At 39.6% G+C, this 23,437-nt stretch overlaps 2 protein-coding genes across 4 annotated transcripts in view; one reads left to right on the top strand and one right to left on the bottom strand.

The window, feature by feature from the left end:
• Positions 1-3,272: 3,272 nt before the first annotated feature.
• hspb3 (heat shock protein, alpha-crystallin-related, b3) lies at positions 3,273-4,222 on the bottom strand. Its single transcript, XM_060906666.1, has one exon. It carries the CDS (start codon positions 4,137-4,139, stop codon positions 3,684-3,686), a length of 456 nt encoding a protein of 151 aa, XP_060762649.1. The 5' UTR covers positions 4,140-4,222; the 3' UTR covers positions 3,273-3,683.
• Positions 4,223-8,180: 3,958 nt separating this feature from the next.
• The window catches only part of arl15a (ADP-ribosylation factor-like 15a), a 152,391-nt gene continuing 137,134 nt past the window's right edge, over positions 8,181-23,437 (top strand). For all 3 annotated transcript variants that reach the window (XR_009651379.1, XM_060906668.1, XM_060906669.1), the window contains exon 1: positions 8,181-8,311. Coding sequence is in view for 2 of the 3 variants with exons in the window: in XM_060906668.1 (XP_060762651.1) it covers positions 8,258-8,311 (54 nt within the window). In the remaining variant the exon portion in view is untranslated. The remainder of the gene's footprint in view (positions 8,312-23,437) is intronic.

Consider the following 23,437-nt stretch of genomic DNA (forward strand, 5'->3'; position numbering starts at 1 on the left):
TCTTCTTGCTGTGAGGCAGCAGCACTAACCACTACACCACCGTGCTGCCCCCTACAGGGATCATTATGCTGTTAAAGGGCAATTTGCCATCACACTTTGCTCATTTGACCTCTTTATCTGACACGGTTATAGGCAATCTGTGCTTATCCTCAAAACATCACAACATCAATAGAAAAATCAGAGCTGTATTTCAAAGTGACATTGTTTCTCTCCCATATGTTGTCCATTTCTGGAATGGTATTGTAGAGAACATACATTGGAGGAAGGTATGGACTTTACCATTCAAGTACTTTGTTACAAATAAAGTAAGAGAAGTCACATTTAAGTTAATTCATAGATTTTACCCTGTGAAATCCTTTCTTAAACGTTATAAACAAGACATTGATACTCATTGCTCCTTTTGTAATGTACTGCTAGAAAACACTTCACATATGTTTTGGAACTGTCCTCACACTGTGAAATTTTGGTCAGAGGTCCAAAAATTTATCCACACTGACCTAAATATCAATCTTTCATTTTGTTTTAAAGATGTATTCTTTGGTATATTTGACTATGAAAAGGAGTATGAGAGCAAATACTTCATTATAAACTTGTTATTTTTGTTTGCCAAGTACCACATCCACAAATGCAAGTTTAGTGATAGAAAACCTTATTTTCTGGCCTTCATGATCGATGTGAATAACTACACTGAAACAATAAGATACTCCAATAATGGTAAAGCCTAGAGAACTGTACTTTTGTATGGAACTATTGTATAACTCACTTGTAACTTTTATTTGTTTATTTTTTATTATTTCTTGTCCTCCTGCCTATACCTGTGGCCTACTTATGCCTTACGATATGTCTATATTGTACCCCGACACGTGTATGTACTTGTCTAGTCTGATATGTGTCGCCTAAATAAAAAATAAAAAAGAGCAACTTTTTCAATTACTGTACACTGGATAAGTTTTTTTTTTTTTTACATGTTATATTGTCTCTGGACACATTTTTTCCACAAAGTTACAAGCACACAATTAAATTGTCTAGAATTTATTTAGAAGAAATCTTTATTTGTCACATGCACACTTCAAGCACAGTGAAATTCATCCTCTGCATTTAACCCATCTGAAGCAGTGAACACATACTTGCACACACAAACACCCAGAGCAGTGGGCAGCCGTACTACAGCACCAGGGGAGCAGTCAGGGGTCAGGTACCTTGCTCAAGGGCACCTCAGTCCAAGCGCCCACTGCATGTCTTTGGACTGTGGGGGAAAACGGAGCACCCGGAGGAAACCCACGTGGACACGGGGAGAACATGCAAACTCCGCACAGAAAGGCCTTCACCGGCCCAGAACCCAGAACCTTCTTGCTGTAAGGCGACTGTGCTAACCACTACACCACCGTGCCGCCCATTTTTTATATCCTGGAGCATTTCAGTTTTCCTTTACTAGAACCACATGGGCGGCATAGTGGTGTCGTGGTGAGCAAGAAGGTCCTGGGTTCGAGCCCAGCAGCCGGCGAGGGCCCTTCTGTGTGGAGTTTGCATGTTCTCCCCGTGTCCGCGTGGGTTTCCTCCGGGTGCTCCGGTTTCCCTCACAGTCCAAAGACATGCAGGTTAGGCTAATTGGTGGCTCTAAATTGACCGTAGGTGTGAATGTGAGTGTGAATGGTTGTTTATGTCTATGTGTCAGCCCTGCGATAACCTGGAGACTTGTCCAGGGTGTACCCTGCCTCTCGCCCATAGTCAGCTGGGATAGGCTCCAGCTTGCCTGCGACCCTGTAGAACAGGATAAGCAGCTACAGATAATGGATGGATGGTTTTTCCAAGGTTGGAGTCGAAGAGCTCAGGTGTCCTAAGTTCAACCCCAGTGAACACCTCTGGGATGAACTGGAACACCGACCACACCCAAGGCCTCCTCCTCATCTTACATCAGTGCCTGAAATCTCTGATGCTCTTGTAGCTAAATGACTAAAAGTCCCAATACTCACACACTCCAAAATATAAAGTCTTCCTAGAAGATTGGGGATTATTATAACAGGAAAGGAGGACTAACTCTGGAATGGGACGTTCAAAACGGACATATGGGTGTGATGATCAGGCGTGCGCAAACTTTTTATCATATAGTAAGTAGTTCAGCCATAAACTATTTATTTGGCAGCACTGTTGAATTATTGATTCTGATTAGTCAGAAGGTTTTGATTAATTTTCTATGACAGCAGCACTGACAATAGTTCTGGCTGTAATTCAAATCACCTGTGTCTACTGATGCTCTTATAATACATTATAGTTTAGAGACTTGTACAGAGGATTCTCTACATAGTCTATGATTAATAATAAACTAATTCAAAAACAGGGCGGCACGGTGGTGTAGTGGTTAGCGCTGTCGCCTCACAGCAAGAAGGTCCTGGGTTCGAGCCCCGGGGCCGGCGAGGGCCTTTCTGTGTGGAGTTTGCATGTTGTCCGCGTGGGTTTCCCCCGCAGTCCAAAGACATGCAGGTTAGGTTAACTGGTGACTCTAAATTGACCGTAGGTGTGAATGTGAGTGTGAATGGTTGTCTGTGTCTATGTGTCAGCCCTGTGATGACCTGGCGACTTGTCCAGGGTGTACCCTGCCTTTCGCCCATAGTCAGCTGGGATAGGCTCCAGCTTGCCTGCGACCCTGTAGAAGGATAAAGCGGCTAGAGATAATGAGATGAGATGAATTCAAAAACACATTATTTCATCAAGAAAAGTATATAATCATTGATAGGGTCAGGCTTTATGTATGAAGTCATTTATTTACCTTTGATGGAAGGATTCTCCAGTGTGAGTACTTTAACAATCAATACATTTCCAGAGGGCTTTGTGTTTTCTGGTTACTCAGTAACATGACAACAATATGCCCTTTTTGTGTTACTAACTTCAAGAGATAGAAACAATCGAGGCTAGTAAGCGAACCATAACTGCAATGATGGAAGTGATAACAGGAATAAACTTGTCTTGTGGACATTCCCTAACATTAACTGTAACTATAAATGGTTAAAACGCTGCTGTGGTATGAGAGGAATACAATGATTTGAGACATGCTGTTATTGGAAAAAAATCCAGTTCGGCATGGGTTTAGCTTGATATCTAATCTAATCTAATCTAATCTAATCTAATCTAATCTAATCTAATCTAATCTAATCACACCATATCACTGTGGATTATTTTCTCATAACACTATGTCCATACATATTAATGCATACATATATACATCTGTATAGCATATAACACAAGATCATTTTAACACTGTCAAAGTGCGTTTTGAATACTGTGGGGTTGCTTAAGAGATGTTAAAACTGATTTTTTGGAATTAAATTGCTTATATGTACAATTAAGTCAAAAATCCTGCCTACTGAATAAGAAAAGGAAAATTCTATTGCCTTTATTTTACAGTCATGTTATTTTCATGAGTCCCTCGGTCTCTAGATCTGATCAGAAGAAAGCAGGGTATGAAGTGCATGGCCAAGCCAGACAATGCCAGGAAGAATGGAGTATAGCACACAGGACACAAAAAGTTGGAGGTTATAAGGGCACAACTCACAGTGATTACAGCACACAATCAACCAACGTTTCACTAATCTCCTTTTACCACTCAGAGAATAACGGCAATCTTAAAACGATAACCCTTCCTTCCTTGATGCATGTGGTCAAGACTCAGAAAGCTTTGCCAAGAGCTAATCAGATGCTGCCCACCATCTTTCTCTGGTTTCCACCACCAGTATTCCATCATGACACAACATGGCTGTCAAGTCTCCTGCCTGCATTTGATGATCAGGCAGCTGATATTGTCTGGTGAAACTTCGTGACACGAAGCCGTGCTCGTCCATCCGTGCTCCGTGTTGCCCTCGGACCATCAGCCACCCCTCAAACACCTGGATAAGAATGTCTTCGGGTTTGAACTGGGTCACATCCAGGAGAATTCGGAACAGGGGTTCCCCTAAATCCTCGTCACTACTGACAAATCCAGTACTGCTTCTGGTGTCCAGTTTAAGTTCCTGGAGTCCAGGTCCTGGCAAGGCAAACAAATGATGGATTTCTCGACACTTTTCTAGGTCCTTGTTTTCAAAATGCTCCTTGTACCGTACCGGGCATGAGATTCCATGAGAAATGGTGACTCCCTGTTCTTCCATGGCACTCAGAGATTGAAATCTGTCGTGTTACTCCTTGAATCTGACCAAGTCACGTTAGGTTGAAGTAAATCTAAAATAAGATCAGCTTATGTTTCTGACCCATGCATGGGGGCAGTGTTGACGGAGTCCTTTTTTTAGTGTGAGCAAGAATGTGGTCACGTGTTAATGCCTGGTCTACCATAAAATAGTATTGAGATGAGTAATAGAATTACCATGCAGTTAAATCAAATAATAAGCTTAGAATGTTATTTGTAGGTTACATGTTTATCATTTTATAAGCCATGGATCGAATCCCCACATTTTTAGATAAATGTAGATCCCTGATTTCCATGCGTAGACAATTTACTTGATTTCATCATTGAAAGAAGGACCAAAAAAGGAAACATGGTGAAAGGATTATCACAAGTGTGTAAAGAAATAGATGTTTACTGTGTCCCACCTCTCACACCAACCAATCAATCGAGCAACTGATTGGTTTAGTGTAAGTACACTTTAGTACAGGTGTGTAAATGTCACAGAAACAACAAAATGTGTACTGATCCTGAACACACAAATGAAACATGCTTGACTTTAGTTAATAAACAAAATGTTTTTTCAATTAAATATAAACAGTAAATTGTTTTCACATCATTGCTGCCACCTTGTGGTGTGATTTAATACTACAAGAGAAAAAGCTCCAGCTATTTTCTTTTCTATACTTTGTGTGTTTAGGTGTTAGTATTTTTCACACTCACTATTGTGGTCATTAAGTGGAAGAAAAAAACATATAAAAAGACCCCATGCAAATCTGTAACACAAGCACTTTAACATTCCTAGCTTACAGTGGGGCAAAAAAGTATTTAGTCAGCCACCAATTGTGCAAGTTCTCCCACTTAAAAAGATGAGAGAGGCCTGTAATTTTCATCATAGGTACACTTCAACTATGAGAGACAGAATGGGGGGAAAGAATCCAGGAAATCACATTATAGGATTTTTAATGAATTAATTGGTAAATTCCTCGGTAAAATAAGTATTTGGTCACCTACAAACAAGCAAGATTTCTGGCTCTCACAGACCTGTAACAACTTCTTTAAGAGGCTCCTCTGTCCTCCACTCGTTACCTGTATTAATGGCACCTGTTTGAACTCGTTATCAGTATAAAAGACACCTGTCCACAACCTCAAACAGTCACACTCCAAACTCCACTATGGCCAAGACCAAAGAGCTGTCAAAGGATACCAGAAACAAAATTGTAGACCTGCACCAGGCTGGGAAGACTGAATCTGCAATAGGTAAGCAGCTTGGTGTGAAGAAATCAACTGTGGGAGCAATTATTAGAAAATGGAAGACATACAAGACCACTGATAATCTCCCTCGATCTGGGGCTCCACGCAAGATCTCACCCCGTGGGGTCAAAATGATCACAAGAATGGTGAGCAAAAATCCCAGAACCACATGGGGGGACCTAGTGAATGACCTGCAGAGAGCTGGGACCAAAGTAACAAAGGCTACCATCAGTAACACACTACGCCGCCAGGGACTCAAATCCTGCAGTGCCAGACGTGTCCCCCTGCTTAAGCCAGTACATGTCCAGGCCCGTGTGAAGTTTGCTAGAGAGCATTTGGATGATCCAGAAGAGGATTGGGAGAATGTCAGATGAAACCAAAATAGAACTTTTTGGTAAAAAATCAACTTGTCGTGTTTGGAGGAGAAAGAATGCTGAGTTGCATCCAAAGAACACCATACCTACTGTGAAGCATGGGGGTGGAAACATCATGCTTTGGGGCTGTTTTTCTGCAAAGGGACCAGGACGACTGATCCGTGTAAAGGAAAGAATGAATGGGGTCATGTATCGTGAGATTTTGAGTGAAAACCTCCTTCCATCAGCAAGGGCATTGAAGATGAAACATGGCTGGGTCTTTCAGCATGACAATGATCCCACACACACCGCCCGGGCAACGAAGGAGTGGCTTCGTAAGAAGCATTTCAAGGTCCTGGAGTGGCCTAGCCAGTCTCCAGATCTCAACCCCATAGAAAATCTTTGGAGGGAGTTGAAAGTCCGTGTTGCCCAGCGACAGCCCCAAAACATCACTGCTCTAGAGGAGATCTGCATGGAGGAATGGGCCAAAATACCAGCAACAGTGTGTGAAAACCTTGTGAAGACTTACAGAAAACGTTTGACCTCTGTCATTGCCAACAAAGGGTATATAACAAAGTATTGAGATGAACTTTTGTTATTGACCAAATACTTATTTTCCACCATAATTTGCAAATAAATTCTTTAAAAATCAGACAATGAGATTTTCTGGATTTTTTTTTTCTCATTTTGTCTCTCATAGTTGAGGTATACCTATGATGAAAATTACAGGCCTCTCTCATCTTTTTAAGTGGGAGAACTTGCAGCATTGGTGACTGACTAAATACTTTTTTGCCCCACTGTATTTTTCTCTTGTAAGAACAACACATCCAGAATAGTGCTGTTGCATGCAGGGGCTTCTTATCTTTACATTAGCAGATACTGTTATCCAGAGTGACGTACAACATACCTAGAGCAGCCTGGGGAGCAGATGCCTTGCTCAAGGGTTCTTCAGCCATTCCTGCTGATCCAGGGAATCAAACCGGCAACCTTTTAGTCCCAAAGCTGCTTCTCTAACCATTAGGCATTGTCTTCCACCAATGGCTTCATTTTTTATAAGCAGGACAGTTTTGTGACCTTGGACAATTTATTAAATTAGATCATTAAGGTTTTGTTTAAGAGTGTTGAGAATTTGAAGAGAGCAAAAATGCATTGATTTACATATTTCTTAGCAGTATCTTTACCCATTTGCCTCAAGACTTGTTGGGCCAACATTGGGTGCCAACTTTGGCCCAGTGTAATTTTGTCCAATGGGAAAAGTTGGTAACACGAGATCACCAGGGTCAACACACCTAAAACCTACCTTGCCAAAGTCAACCAAACATTAGGTCTTTGTCAATCAAAGTTGGGGGCGGCACGGTGGTGTAGTGGTTAGCGCTGTCGCCTCACAGCAAGAAGGTCCGGGTTCGAGCCCCGTGGCCGGCGAGGGCCTTTCTGTGCGGAGTTTGCATGTTCTCCCCGTGTCCGCGTGGGTTTCCTCCGGGTGCTCCGGTTTCCCCCACAGTCCAAAGACATGCAGGTTAGGTTAACTGGTGACTCTAAATTGACCGTAGGTGTGAATGTGAGTGTGAATGGTTGTCTGTGTCTATGTGTCAGCCCTGTGATGACCTGGCGACTTGTCCGGGGTGTACCCCGCCTTTCGCTCGTAGTTAGCTGGGATAGGCTCCAGCTTGCCTGCGACCCTGTAGAACAGGATAAAGCGGCTAGAGATAATGAGATGAGATGAATCAAAGTTGGACTAATGTCAGTTTTGGTCCAATGTTGGTTTAAAGCCAAACATTCTCTTAGGGTAGTGTTGGTCCAAATAACTTTTAGCCACCTTTAGATCCACTTTACCAACAGTTGGCCAACAGTTAGAATTTGGCTCTGCCCAGCAAACAAGTGTGCACTGCCTCCAAACCTGTATTGCCAATGGCATGTCTGATTCTGATACTCTTTTCCATATAACTGAATTACACAGGAATTTTAATAGCATCCAGACGAAGCTGTAGTGCCTTTGCACGTTAGGTTTAAATACATTTCTCAACATACTTGCTCAATGTATTGCTTTTTGTTTCAGGTCAGTGTTTAATGTGAATCAGATGTTATCTGAAGAGCCCTTGAGACAGTGCCATGGTATCATATGTTTTCACTCACTGTCTACTATTGGAGTGAAAAACTACACAATCCAATTAGCAAGGTTTATTCTGAAGGATGGTTGCTGCTCAGCTGATAATCTCTGGAGGGAAGCAGTACACTAATCTATGACTCTTCTGCTTGTTATGTTCTTCTTTCTATTCTCTCCGTCTCTCCCTCCCTCCCTGTTTGCTTTCGAGTCTGAAATGAAGTAAGTGGTCTCCTCCTATTTTGTGAGTCGATAAAAGCAGGACACGGACCACCTCCCTTGCATGTTGACTTGTTGATCTTTAGGGCTTTGTCTCATTACGACAACAAGATCTTCATTCAGTTCCTCCAGCTCAGCGTGTTTGGTTGTCATCAGTGACGCTGTTGCTAGGCACTGTACATGGCTGAACGCATTCAGCTCTCCATAGCTTTGTGCAGGATTGCTTTTTACACGGTAAGAGCTGTCCAATGTGACTTTATGTGAGATTGCTGTTAGTAGTTATCAGTTTCTTTGATTGAATCACTCTAAGGATTGGCCCACTGGGATATAATGGGATTGTGATTGATAGGATTGAATGGTATCTGAAACTGCACTCTGTAAAATAATTGACTTTAAAAAAAAATGTTTTTGTGCAACCTTCTTTCATTGGTTCTTTAACCTTCTATGTAACTTTAACTTGTCTAATTATGCCAATTCAACTTATATCTCTACATTCTAGGTTTCTAATCTGTTCTATATTCTATTAACTTACAAGTGAACATTTAAAAGCCTCTAGATTACTTTCTTTTTTTAAAGTTAAAAATCATGAATTGTACTCTGCATTCAATGTTTGCAATCATACATACAGCCATCCATCCCGACTTTACCTTTCATTTCGAAGTCTAACTTCAATTTGATCCTTGATTTCAAAGACTTAATGAGCTGTCGCTGTACACATTTACCCCCTGAAACCTCAACTTATTGTTCAGTTCCTATTCCTCCTAAAGCGTATTACTCAGTACCAGCAGTTCCACTAAAAGAAAATATATATATAATCTTACATGAGTGAAAATATAAGTCTGAACCTGCCAACGTGTCCTGGTGGTTTAAAGGAATAATAAACACAGGTTGTCTGACTGTGGCAGATAACATTTCAGTCAATTATTAGGTAGTGCACTTTTGTAACCTTCCCAAAAAAAAAAAAATCATTACACCACAGAAGATGAACATTAACTTTCACTCTTCTCAATGTCACTGTGAATCTTTAAAGTCTAGCAGGTGTACATGACAGTTTAAACTGCAAGCTGAATATTTCACCTGCTCTGGTGCTAAATGACTTGTGAATAATATCGTTTCTAGAAAAATCCATCTTAAGAAGTTAAATGCAAATTAATACACGAAATAGAGTTTCTCATGTCATGGGAAAAAAACAAGCATATGCTTTTAATTATTAAAAAAGAAAGACAGAATGAATGTTTTTTATTTCTACTCGTTTTTCATTCTGTGAATATTAGTTTTGTCTCAAAGGTCTTCTCTGAAATGCTTATGGTTCACCAAACTATTGCACCAGTCTAAATGCTTTACTCTCTTTCACTAATCTGAAACTGAACAGAAAGAGCTAAACTATTGTCCTTAGAACACTGAAGTGATGCAATCTAATTGAGTTCAGATCTAAAGAGCATGTCCTGGCATGCATAATGGTATCATGACTGAAAGCAGCTGTCAGAATGATCTCATGATATCATGACATTAAATTCCACTTGCCAATTATCATTTAATCATGGGCAAAACTGAAATTCTCATGTTACTCTCGGACAATTTTTAAACCCTGTGCTAAGTAGAATCAAGTGCTGTGACACGTGTAAGATGTCCAAAGTACTCATGCACAACTGCGTACAATGTGGAAAAAGTGTGGCCTGGCTAAACAATGACTATGGCGTGTCCAGGCAACAGCTGTGGCTCTGAGGCTGGAAGCCTTAATGCTCCTCATTAGACCCCTGAAGTGGTTTCATTAAGACACCATTGGTCTGCCAAGCCACAGCACACGTAGTCATGGTTCCAGACTTTTGAGCCATACCTAAACTTTGCCCAGTTACCTTTTATTTACACTGTATTCCTCTCATTCTTAAAGGTAGACTGCCTTTCAGATTTTTCAAGTGTAGGTCACAAAAAGAATTTTCCCTGGCACCCAATTATTTTTGTTTAGTGGACCGAAAGCTACTGAATTCGAATCACAGACTTCCAATATTATTAGTTTTTTAAAATAGAACAATTAATGAATTTAAGGCCATGTGGCCCTAAATTCTCCGCTAATTTTTCCTGCTTCACCATGACCCAATTCAAGATACTACGTCATGCATCACATGGTGGGCTTTCCCCGTTCACGCAAGGCATTGTGGGATACAAATTTGAAACAGGAGAGAAAAATGGAGGACGTGAGTGTGCGAATGAAATGTTAAAGACCGACTACAGTAACAGAAAGCGAGAAGAAAAGACGTTATGTTGTGAAGGAAAGAAAACGCAGGATGAACTAATAAATATCGGTGGTCAGCGAGCACCTCGGTGTGATCAGCTGTTCATTTAGCGACAGAATGATGTAACTTTCAGTGCACGGTCAAGGTAAACCTGTAGATGGCAGTAATGCAACACTGTGGATGCCAGCTGCTGTAAAACCCAAAAGAAGAAGAAGGTAAACCTGTGCATGCGCACATGGACTTCCTCTGTCTGCTTGACTGCACGAAGCGAGTGATTTCATGCTCGTTATTTGCTTGGGAAGCCCCTCAAATGAAATAATTTCCCAGCCACAGAATGGCCTGTTTTTTTGTGAAATATTACAGAAATAAACATGTATCACAATGACCAAATTTCAGAGGGAACTAAATTTCACCGATTTTATGAAATCAAAAGGGCGTCTAGCTTTAAAAATGGCCCAGATCATACAGAGACGTGGTTATTATAACAAATAATGGCAAAAATGCAGATCAAGTTGATGAACAGAGAATACTAGAAACACAAACGACAAGGTGACAACATGCAAACCAGTAGGAAACCTGAAGACACATGTGACTAGGAGCTGTGAAACCCAGTTTAGAATTTATACAAGTTGACATAATAACAATACAATTTTTTGCAAAGACACAAAACACTGTATGTGTATTTACAGGTTACAAGAATCATGTGAAACTACCTACACACAGGTGAGAGTAATAGATCAGAAATCCAAGCTCAGGATCGGACACCATGGAGCTGTGAGGTGGCAACGCTACCCAGTGAAGCAGGAGGGTTTTATTATATCGCAAAATAATGTGATAATATAACATGATGCTAATATTTTTCAACCCAGGATCTGGAGTATCCATTCTACATTGTAGTGTTTCTACTGTTCCCATGTAAATTGTTAGCTTGCTAATAAGCCTGGGCTGAGATGAATTTGAGTATTAGCAAAGTGGAAGGAAACCATAAAAGGGAAGCCATGGCCTGATGGTCAAAGAAGCAGATTTGGAACCAAAAGGTCACTGGTTTGATTCCCTGGACCAACAGGAATGGCTGAAATGCCCTTGAGCAAGGCACCTAATCCTAAATGTCTGTAATGTAATAAAATGCCAAACTATGTAGTACTTCAAGACAGTGCAATATAGCTGAGTGAAAAGCTAGTAGCAATTTCTTTTGAATGTGCTGTCTATTTTTGATGTGACCTCATAAGAACAATTTTTATTTATCACATGTACACTTAGGCGGCACGGTGGTGTAGTGGTTAGCGCTGTCGCCTCACAGCAAGAAGGTCCTGGGTTTGAGCCCCGTGGCCGGCGAGGGCCTTTCTGTGCGGAGTTTGCATGTTCTCCCCGTGTCCGCGTGGGTTTTCTCCGGGTGCTCCGGTTTCCCCCACAGTCCAAAGACATGCAGGTTAGGTTAACTGGTGACTCTAAATTGACCGTAGGTGTGAATGTGAGTGTGAATGGTTGTCTGTGTCTATGTGTCAGCCCTGTGATGACCTGGCGACTTGTCCAGGGTGTACCCCGCCTTTCGCCCGTAGTCAGCTGGGATAGGCTCCAGCTTGCCTGCGACCCTGTAGAAGGATAAAGCGGCTACAGATAATGAGATGAGATGAGATGTACACTTAAGCACAGTGAAATTCCTCTCTGCATTTAACCCATCTGAAGCAGTGAACACACACATGAGCAATGAGCACACACACATACCCAGAGCAGTGGGCAGCCATGCTACAGTGCCCAGGGAGCAGTTAGGGGTTAGGTGCCTTGCTCAAGGGCACTTCAGCCCATGGCCACCCCATGTTAACCTAACCGCATGTCTTTGGAATGTGGGAGAAACTGGAGCACCCAGAGAAAACTCACACAGACACAGGGAGAACATGCAAACTCCACACAGAGAGGCCCCTATCGGCTACTAGGTTCGAACCCAGAACCTTCTTGCTGTGAGGTGACAGTGCTAACTACTACACCACACTGTCACCCAAACTATTTCGTTGTAAACATTGTCCATTGTGACAGGTTATAGGGCTCTCAATTATTTATTTATTTATTTTAATAGAGCAGGGGCCCCTTTAACATTATATAAATATATTCAGCAATATTTTACTCTTCACAGAGTTTATACCCATGGAAGGTATTTTTTAATTGTCCTTATATTCTAGTTGACATTATCTCTATGAACCAACTTTGGTACTTGGTTTTCACTAGTGTTGTAGAACATGAGATAGGTCTAACACTCGAGATCACTTTTTGAACTCTCAGACATGGAGGACTCAGGATATAATGTCATCACCAGTAAAAAAAAAAGAAACTGTATTGTTTTAGGTGGACTGTAAAACGTAAAAAAGGAGTGTGGAATAAAGATGTTGAAGTTGATTTCAGCTCTGGTGTTTGTTTCTGCATGGCTGTTTTTATGAGAATGTGGATCTTTCAGATCAATTTGAGAAGTGCCTATGGTTTACAGGTTTCAAATTTTATCGTAAGTCTGTCACGCAGTGTGGGACTTGCATTGGTCTGGTCTTGGTCTTGACTCAGTCTTGATACACTTTGGTCTTGATCATAACTGGTTTCCGTTTAGGTGGTCTTGTCTACAATACTGGTTTCCACCCAGTAACACTGTAGAAAATCACAGCCTAAAACCCTGGAAGCGGCCAGATCTTATTTCTAAGATACAAGTTAAAATTCCTGGTATAATACACTATAAAAGCCCAGTGGAGAGTACTTGGATGAAGTGCAGATTAATAGATGGCTTGAAGAAAGAACTATTTGGAACCTTTGATATAAAGGCAATAATTGAGCTTAATTTCCCTCATTCTAGTTTTACATTTTTACATCATCTTCTTCCGGCTGATCCCGTTTGGGGTCGCCACAGCGGATCTGTTCCGCATATTTGATTTCGCATAGGTTTTACACCAGATGCCCTTCCTGACACAACCTTCCCCAATCTATCCGGGTTTGGGACTGGCACTAAAGATGCACTCACTCGTGTAATCCCAGTGGCTGGGTATTTTACCTAACCTACATGTCTTTTGAAATGTGGGGGAAAACCAGAGCACCCAGAGGAAACCCATGCAGACAACATGCAAACTCCACACAGAAAGGCCCCCATCAGCCTCAAGCCCAGAACCTTCTTGCTGTGAGGCGATAGTGCTAGCCACTACACCACTGTGCCACCCAAACTCTTCCGTTGTAAACATTATCCATTGTGACAAGCTATAGGGCTCTCTCTCTCTCTCTCTCTTTTTTTTTTAAATACAGCCGGGGCCTCTTTAACATTATATAAATATATGCAGTAATATTTTACTGTTCACACCCATGGAAGGCATTTTTTAATTGCCATTAAATTCTAGTTGACATTATCTCTATGAACCAACTTTGGTACTTGGTGTTCACTAGTGTTGTAGTACATGAAACCCACACAGACACAGGGAGAACATGCAAACTCCACACAGAAAGACCCCCGTTGGCCATGAGGTTCAAACCCAGCAACTTCTTGCTGTAAGGCGACAGTGCTAACCACTGCACCACTTGCATTTTTATATCATGTTGACTCTATGTACAAAAAATTAGTTCTAGCAACTTAAGGGTCTTCATGGTTCTTCAGCTTGTCCCTCTGGCGGAACCTCTAAAGATTCATAAAAATTCTAGGGAAAAGCAGAGGGTTTCCCTGTCAGAGATGGTTTCACACAAACCCTAATCTATCCAAAGAACCCTCAAGACCATTTAAAAAAAAAATCAGAACTGCAGACCATTTATTAGTAAATAGGGGGTGGACAAAGGATGGACATTTGAAGACCTCAAATACTGTAGCTTTTTATTACCAAAGAACCATTTCACATTTCACCACTGTGTGGCACCATTTCATCAAATATAATCCGAGCATGTACTTAGGTACTTGTACAGCTGATTAGCATGGTCATGGGCTTATCCAAAAAAAAAAAAGAACCAAATGCTGAGAAATATGCATTTAATTTTTTAGAGTACGTCTCATACACAGTTGCTTAGTAAATCTGTCTACAGTGTAAGGTTTTAGTGCTCTTTAAATACGATCATGGGATCAGTATAGATAAGGCTAGCTGTAAGGAAACTACACAAATGAGCTGTCATGAGGAGCGAATGAGAAAGATGTGGACATTATTACACTAATCTAATAATAATCTGTCCTAAATGCACAGATTTCACTGCAAGATGTTGTCCACGACTGTATGTGAGAATATGATGACTGTGCTTCTTGGTCTTTTAAATACTACTTTTATGCATTTATATTTACATTTAACATCTGAAAAAAAAGTTAGCTCCTGTTATCATTTACATCATACAGTGGTACTTGCAAGTTTGTGAATCCTTTAGAATTTTCTATATTTCTACATAAATATGACCTAAAACAACATCAGATTTTCACACAAGTCCTAAAAGTAGATAAAGAGAACGCAGTTAAACAAATGAGACCAAAATATTATACTTGGTCATTTATTCATTGAGGAAAATGATCCAATATTACATATCTGTGAGTGGCAAAAGTATGTGAACCTTTGCTTTCAGTATCTGGTGTGACGCCCTTGTGCAGCAATAACTGCAACTAAATGTTTCTGGTAACTGTTGATCAGTCCTGCACACCGGCTTGGAGGAATTTTAGCCCATTCCTCCGTACAGAACAGCTTCAACTCTGGGATGTTGGTGGGTTTCCTCACATGAACTGCTTGCTTCAGGTCCTTCCACAACATTTCGATTGGATTAAGGTCAGGACTTTGACTTGGCCATTCCAAAACATTAACTTTATTCTTCTTTAACCATTCTTTGGTAGAACGACTTGTGTGCTTAGAGTCATTGTCTTGCTGCATGACCCACCTTCTCTTGAGATTCAGTTCATGGACAGATGTCTTGACATTTTCCTTTAGAATTCGCTGGTATAATTCAGAATTAATTGCTCCATCAATGATGGCAAGCCGTCCTGGCCCAGATGCAGCAAAATAGGCCCAAACCATGATACTATCACCACCATGTTTCACAGATGAGATAAGGTTCTTATGCTGGAATGCAGTGTTTTCCTTTCTCCAAACATAACACTTCTCATTTAAACCAAAAAGTTCTATTTTGGTCTCATCCTTCCCCGAAACATTTTTCCAATAGCCGTCTGGCTTGTCCACGTGATCTTTCTCAAACTGCAGATGAGCAGCAATGTTCTTTTTGGAGAGCAGTGGCTTTCTCCTTGCAACCCTGCCATGCACACCATTGTTGTTCAGTGTTCTCCTGATTGTGGACTCATGAACATTAACATTAGCCAATGTGAGAGAGGCCTTCAGTTGCTTAGAAGTTACCCTGAGGTCCTTTGTGACCTCGCCGACTATTACACGCCTTGCTCTTGGAATGATCTTTGTTGGTCGACCACTCCTGGGGAGGGTAACAATGGTCTTTAATTTCCTCCATTTGTACACAATCTGTCTGACTGTGGATTGGTGGAGTTGAAACTCTTTCGAGATGGTTTTGTAACCTTTTCCAGCCTGATGAGCATCAACAACGCTTTTTCTGAGGTCCTCAGAAATCTCCGTTGTTTGTGCCATTATACACTTCCACAAACATGTGTTGTGAAGATCAGACTTTGATAGATCCCTGTTCTTTAAATAAAACAGGGTGCCCACTCACACCTGATTGTCGTCCCATCGATTGAAAACACCTGACTCTAATTTCACCTTCAAATTAACTGCTAATCCTAGAGGTTCACATACTTTTGCCACTCACAGATATGTAATATTGGATCATTTTCCTCAATAAATAAATGACCAAGTATAATGTTTTTGTCTCATTTGTTTAACTGGGTTCTCTTTATCTACTTTTAGGACTTGTGTGAAAATCTGATGATGTTTTAGGTCATATTTATGCAGAAATCTAGAAAATTCTAAAGGGTTCACAAACTTTCAAGCACCACTGTAACAGCCATAGATAATCATTCCCTCATCATCTTTCTGTCTCTCATAATAGTTAAAAAGACCAAAAAAAAAAAGTTTGTTCAGTTGCTGAGAATCCCGAAAGCTCAAAGACTTTCCTGTGGTGGAAAACTACTGACTGTAACACTGGACATGTCACCATATCTCTGATTATAAGTTTATATCTTAGTTAATGATGGCACACTTTTATGTTAAAAAAAAATCCATTTATTATTAGTCTCAGATCATTATGATGTATCTGCTGTAGAAGTCAGGGTAAATGAGCTGTTACTATAGAAACAATAGCGTATAAGAAAGACTTCATTAATATAAACCTATATTTTGCCTTGCAGTCAGAACAACTGTCAGACCTGCTTTTATAGAAAATGAATCAACACCTTCTGACCAATCAGATTCAAGAATTCAACAGTACTGTGTATAAGCAGTGAAACAAATATTCAGAAACCACTGTGTGATCATCAAAACAGCTGCATCTAAACACGAGGGCTGCAATAAACAACTCCTCTAACACATAAATCTGAAGTAATGATTTCATAGTGCATTATTATGTATCTGGGATTTTTTTGGCACAATGATTTGAAGTCATGCCTCCTCTTTATATGCTGCCAAAGTAATAATATTGTCAGTATGCTCGACCTGAAAGTGATTAAAACCAGTAATACAGTCTGTACTCCTGAATTAAGTACTAATACACTGCCCTTGTCATCTGGATGCGCGTTGCCTACGATGCAAACCACTTTATGTATCTACACATGTGCTTTGATGATGGGTGGGCTTGGCACTGTAGGTCCCAATCTGGTTTGAATTTACAATTTTGTAAGCAATGAGATTGTTTTCAAGACCTTGGATCCGAGAGGAATCGCCGAAAAATAAAATAGCAAACAAATGAATGCAAATTCAAATCTGGTGTATAAACAACAAAGAGACCAGCAATTAGATTTTTTGAGCTGGACACAAGATTCCAGGGTCGTTTATAGATAATAAAGTCTTGGATGTAGACAAACAGTCAGAGTCCTGACAGAGGAATTGAACATTGGAGCAAAAAATATTTCTGTGTACGAGAACTGACCGTTTCAGCTAGCAACATGTTTATTAGTAGGATGCAAGTGATCATGAAACACATTCACACTATTCTCGGAACATCCACGGATGTGTCTCAGGCTACGGAGGCTAAAATTGGACTAGCAATTCGAATTAGTTTAATTTTAATGGCATATATTATATAACCCTAAAAAGGAGAAGTAGTCATCTTTTTAAAAGTCATCTATAAATAAAAAGAGCTTTATAAGTCAACTTTAAAAAGTCCACTTTAAATAAAATGTATCACCTTAAAAAAACAGAATTAAAATTTAAAGTAAATTTAATATCCCTAAACCCCAATTTTTTCCTTGTACAAAGCAACAATCATTATGTTGATTGACCATGTGTTTTCAAACCATAGCTGATCCAAAGGGCCATAAATTAATGGAAAATTAATAAGATCCACCGATTTTCATGGAATCTGACGAGACTGATCTGGAAGATTCCAAAGGGGTGCGTGACGTAATGTGTAACAATCCAGGTATCAATTTCGTTCCTGTGCACAGCAGTGGTTAGACCAGTCTTGATATGGAATCATGTTATGGAGAGAATTCTGATAGTGATTGGGATTCTTATATGTCGGATGAAAGGGCAGATGATTATCAAGGATATTCCGGAGTAAATGGTTATCTTTTCGAGCTCCCAAGACGAGAAACAGATGCCAGTTCATGACAGTCCTACTCACAGCCGATAGCGCACCACCAGCCAGAGAGAATTGGAAGCACAGATTGGTTTGTGGATTTTTATTCTAAACTGGCTGCTGCAAAATATAGGGAAAATATTTACATGTGCCTCAATAAATGCAGAAATATAATCTTTAAAATGTACGCTTATTCAGTGTAATTATTGAAAGAAACTCTGAAGTGGGTGATAATAGGGGATTTGATGAACTGATCAAATGTCAGATCAAATATCATTTACTGAATAAATGGGTTTCTTTTTTGCTCCAATAATTCCCATGTGGTGATGAACACTTGATGAATCAGATGTATTATTAGTAGGCAACACGAAACCTGCTCGTTTTGTTTGCACTAACTTCACCCACTGTTGCTTTAGATTAGTGTCCTTTCTTGGAAATTTGTGAACTGAATGTACTGTTTTATATGGATTTGAACATCCAAACGCAACACAGCACTTTCTGTTATTTTTGTAAGATTCCATCAACAATATCCAGTTTCAGTGAGTAAACAAGCACGGCGTCAGAGGAACTGAAATGACTCAGATAACCAGGGTTCCACACGTGACATCATGCGAGATTAGCCCTGGGGCAAGGCTGCCTTTTTCCAGGATCTGGAAGCTGCAATTTATTGATAGTTTTGTGTTTGATAATAAAATAACAAATAATTTACATTATTCCCCCCCGCTTTATTAATTCATTTTATATATATATATATATATATATATATATATATATATATATATATATAAATTTTATATATATATATATATATATATATATATATATATATATATATATATATATATATATATATATATATAAATTTTAAAGCATTACAATAAGACATTACATACACTTTAAATAAAAGAAATTAACTTTAAGTAAATGATCTTTACATGAAATTAAAAAAAATCAACTTTAAAGAAGTTCATTTTAAATCAAAGAAGTGAAATTTTAATTTAAAAACTTTAAAGAAAAAGTCAACTTTAAGTATTTAGCACTTTAATTTTTAGCATTATTAATGCACACTTACCTGTACAAAGCATATATATATATATATATATATATATATATATATATATATATATATATATATATATATATATATATATATAATCTGTATATTGTATAGTTGGCTTGTTCTCGGGATTTTATTTATTTATTTATTTATTTTTACTAAATTTTATTTTATGTTGCATAGTGTGTCTTTTTCTTTTCTCATGTCTGATACTGCTAGAGCACAACAATTTCCCAGCTTGGGATTAATAAAGTAAATCAATCTATCTATCTCTCATCTCATTATCTCTAACCGCTTTATCCTGTTCTACAGGGTCGCAGGCAAGCTGGAGCCTATCCCAGCTGACTATGGGCAAAAGGTGGGGTACACCCTGGACAAGTCGCCAGGTCATCACAGGGCTGACACATAGACACAGACAACCATTCACAGTCAATTTAGAGTCACCAGTTAACCTAACCTGCATGTCTTTGGACTGTGGGGGAAACCGGAGCACCCGGAGGAAACCCGCACGGACACGGGGAGAACATGCAAACTCCACACAGAAAGGCCCTCGCCGGCCCCAGGGCTCGAACCCAGGACCTTCCTGCTGTGAGGCGACAGCGCTAACCACTACACCACCGTGCCGCTATCTATCTATCTATCTATCTATCTATCTATCTATCTATCTATCTATCTATCTATCTATCTATCTATCTATATATAAAAATCCAAAATTAAGTTAAAAAGTCAGATTCAAAAAGAGAAGTGAATTTCAAATTAAAAGGTGTCAAATACAGTCTATTTTTAAAAAGTAAAGTTTAAGGAAAAGAAGATGACTTAAAAAAGTTAACTTAAAAAAAGAGGTCAAATGTGAAAGAATACAGTCTATTTTTTTTAGTCAGCTACAAAAAAGGAAGTCAACTTTAAATAAAAAAACCCTCAAATAAATTAAATAAAAGAAAACAACTTTAAAAAGTTAACTTAAAAAAGTCAGCTTTAAATAAAAGCCATGATTAATGTTATCTGAATAAATCTTTGGTGCATGGTGTTTACTGAATTTATCTGTATTTGTCATTTATTTGTTAACATTGATGATGGATGGTCTCAGCAATTGAGCTCCAGCTCTGGTTTGAATATTATTATATAATCGTCAACGTTGAACAGTGTTTTCCAACCCAGTCCTTTACGCTCCCCTCTCTACATGGTCCAGATTTTGTAGTTTACTTGTTCACACCTGAACCAGGTGTTCAAAACTTGTGCTGGTTTGTTTGGTGGGAAGGAAATGCATCTTTGCATAGTCTCCCAAAGGATCCAGATGTGAATGGATAAAGAACATTGTTCCAGTGAGAGTTTCATTCCAAGCTTCACAGTTTATTTAGTACATTTCAACCAAGACTACTTCTTAAAGGAGGCACAACAGAGAATAGGCTCTATGAAAAGATGTGTCAATTTCAGTTATATTCAAACAGAGGAATCCAACAAACTCTAAGTAGTCAATTTAACTCGAATGAAATACCTGTTTATACTATTTCACATAAAATACAAAAGAAAAATCACGAGGAGCTAGCTTTATTAGGGGACAGATAGTGACAATAGCTGGGTTTTTTTTTAATTTGCGGGTGATTCCAAGATTGAGATGCCATTTAGTCCTTGTAAATCTTTATTATTTTAATTTCTAAAATGTTTTTCCCCCCAACACTGAATTTAAGTGAAGATACTTTAAACCATTTTAAAGTTAGGCTACATCCATACGACAACGAGATTTTATTAAAAAAAATATCGCGTCCACATGGGCAACGGATCAGTAAAATATCAGGTACATATGGCAACGCAATGCTTGCTGAAAACGATGCAATACACATGTCACACCTCTACGTGCGCTGTAAGACGGTCCCATCGGAGACACCAGAACAATAGAAGAAGTAGGACGCATGCGCATAAACCCCTTCCTCTACCCGGCGTGAAGCACACAGGAACAAACACACAACAACAAGAAGAAGATGGCTGTGACTATGCGAGGAAATCGTGCCTTCTGTGTGTACAAATTAGTTTTATTAGTGTGCATAGTTTTATATAACTTAATTTTCTTATTGTGTTTGAACATTTTGAAAAGCATTTTTATATAATTTATATAACTTTTTATATTGTGTGTGAACATTTTGAAAAGCAGTCTTATCCAATAAAAAAAGAAATTCAAGAAATGGTTCAGTTACTTGTTTATTTAAAAGAAAAGCTGTATACAAAAGTGAATGCAATGCAGTGGTTCATACAAAACAGCGAGAGTGCTGCTTGTTCTAGTCATGTGGTTGTGACGTCATCGTAAACAAATCCGTTCTACTCATCCAGACAACTTCGCAATGGTGCCGTTGCCAGATTTTTCCACTCTGGAACCCGTTCTCAAAAAATATCGTTTTGGGGCACCCAAAACGCCAGTGCCGTGTGGACGCCAGGCTGAAATGATAAACAATTTTCTCAGATTCACCTGAATCCGTTGCCGTGTGGACAGCCTCTTAGTTAACCCTGCTTATTCAAAAACAATGGTTCATTGGTGACAATGGCTGCATTTTACTCTTAAACGAGTAACAGGGTTGAAAGTTAGCACAGGATTAGCAAATACGCAAAACATGATGAACTAATATATAATATCTCTCATGCCACATACCTATAATATCTCTGTTTTGACCTTGTAAGTCACTATCAATGTCAATATCAGTGAAAATAAAGAAGAAGGAGAAAAAAATGTGAGAATGTCCTTTTCCTCTTCCCGTGATCTTCAAGAAATCTGGATGATGCAACTTCCTGTTGAACAAAAATATACATGTTTTATAATCTGTAATGGATGTCTACAAAGATAAAAACATGTTTTAAGCATCAGGTGGATTTACAAATGAACAGTTTATGACTTTCTAAAGTTTTGACTGATTATTAGCTCATCCAGCCAACAGGCGATGATCTTATGCCATCATGTCTTGTCCGTTCCATCTGGCGTCGTCCGCATTTCACGAAAATCGCTTCTTTCACAATTCTTCACTGATTTTTATTCTTTTTGGCAGGAAGGTTGGTCTGCCTGGGCTGCACATAGCTTCTATCCAAATTTGCATAATTGCAATTAATAATGAAGATATGGAGTAATTAAGCCCGAATGAGCAGTTTCGACACAAATAGCTTCTTCTCCCTCAATTCTTCATCTATTTTGATTCTTTCTGGCATGAAGGTAGGGGGACCTAGGGTGCATATAACTTCTACCCAGATTTGCTTAATTACAATTATTAATGAAATTATGGACTAATTAATCCTTAATGAGCAGTTCAACAAAAATCACTTCTTCTCAGTCAATTTCTCGACGTTTTGGATTCTTTCTGGCAAATAGGTCAGTATTCCTAGGGTGTATATAGCTTCTATATATAGCTTGTATATAGTGTATATAGCTTGCAACATTTATTGCACAAGTTGGCCCACTTTAGATCGTTCCTTCTGGACGAGACAAGGCCAGAGTGAGCCACACTGTCACTGACAGTCTCGTTATTTATTACTGGATTATTATTAAATGCAGTATTGTCTAAGCCAGGCTTAACAGTGTATGACAAGTGATCTTACTGCTGCTTACATAATATGACTTGATCTCTGATCACATGAGCAAATACTTATCCTGTACAAATGCCTTAAGAAGTATAATGAGCACTGACTCCAGAGTTAAATGGGCATAAGCATGGGCCTAAGAACCAAATAAAGCCCTTCTGTAATGAAGATAACACTTAAGGCACAACAGTGTCTGTCACCAGAGGTAACCTAAGGTGGGATTTACATTAGACCGTATCAGCGGATCATCAGATTAACGTTTTTAAAACGATTAGTGTGCACACAGCAACGCCAATACACGATTCGCCTGCACACAGCAACGCCAATACATGGATACGCTCGGCTCCGCAGGCATCCTGCGCTCCAAATCACTCCGCCCTGAACAGCGAGTGCCCTCTGGAGGGTGCGCACTCCGGCCCTGCGCAGCTCACAGAGCGCGCGAGTGGAGTGCACGAGCAGTGATTTGGGACTGAGCCGCTGTGTGTGTGATCCCAGCACATATCACTTACCACTTGCAAGTGGAAGGATGGCAAGCCTAAAGACAATCATAACTACACAATGGGCAGTATTTGCATCAGTATTTGCAGTATTTTCATACTTTTATACTCTTTAATGAAAGGTGATACAAGGCGGAAGTCTGCGCCGTTTTTCAGCAGTCGCATCACATGACCAACGCCAGCGAATCAGGAAGGTGGATGTCACAGTGACGTTGTCCAATGACGATGCCAGCTGGAGCTCAGCACAGCGTATCTGCGTATCCGCGTATTCTCAATGTTTACACAGCACCAGACCAGACACGATCTGGATTGAATACGTGGACGCTGGCGGATT

The sequence above is a fragment of the Neoarius graeffei genome, chromosome 24 (genome assembly GCF_027579695.1).
Source record: "Neoarius graeffei isolate fNeoGra1 chromosome 24, fNeoGra1.pri, whole genome shotgun sequence".
In the NCBI taxonomy this organism is placed as follows: Eukaryota; Metazoa; Chordata; class Actinopteri; order Siluriformes; family Ariidae; genus Neoarius; species Neoarius graeffei.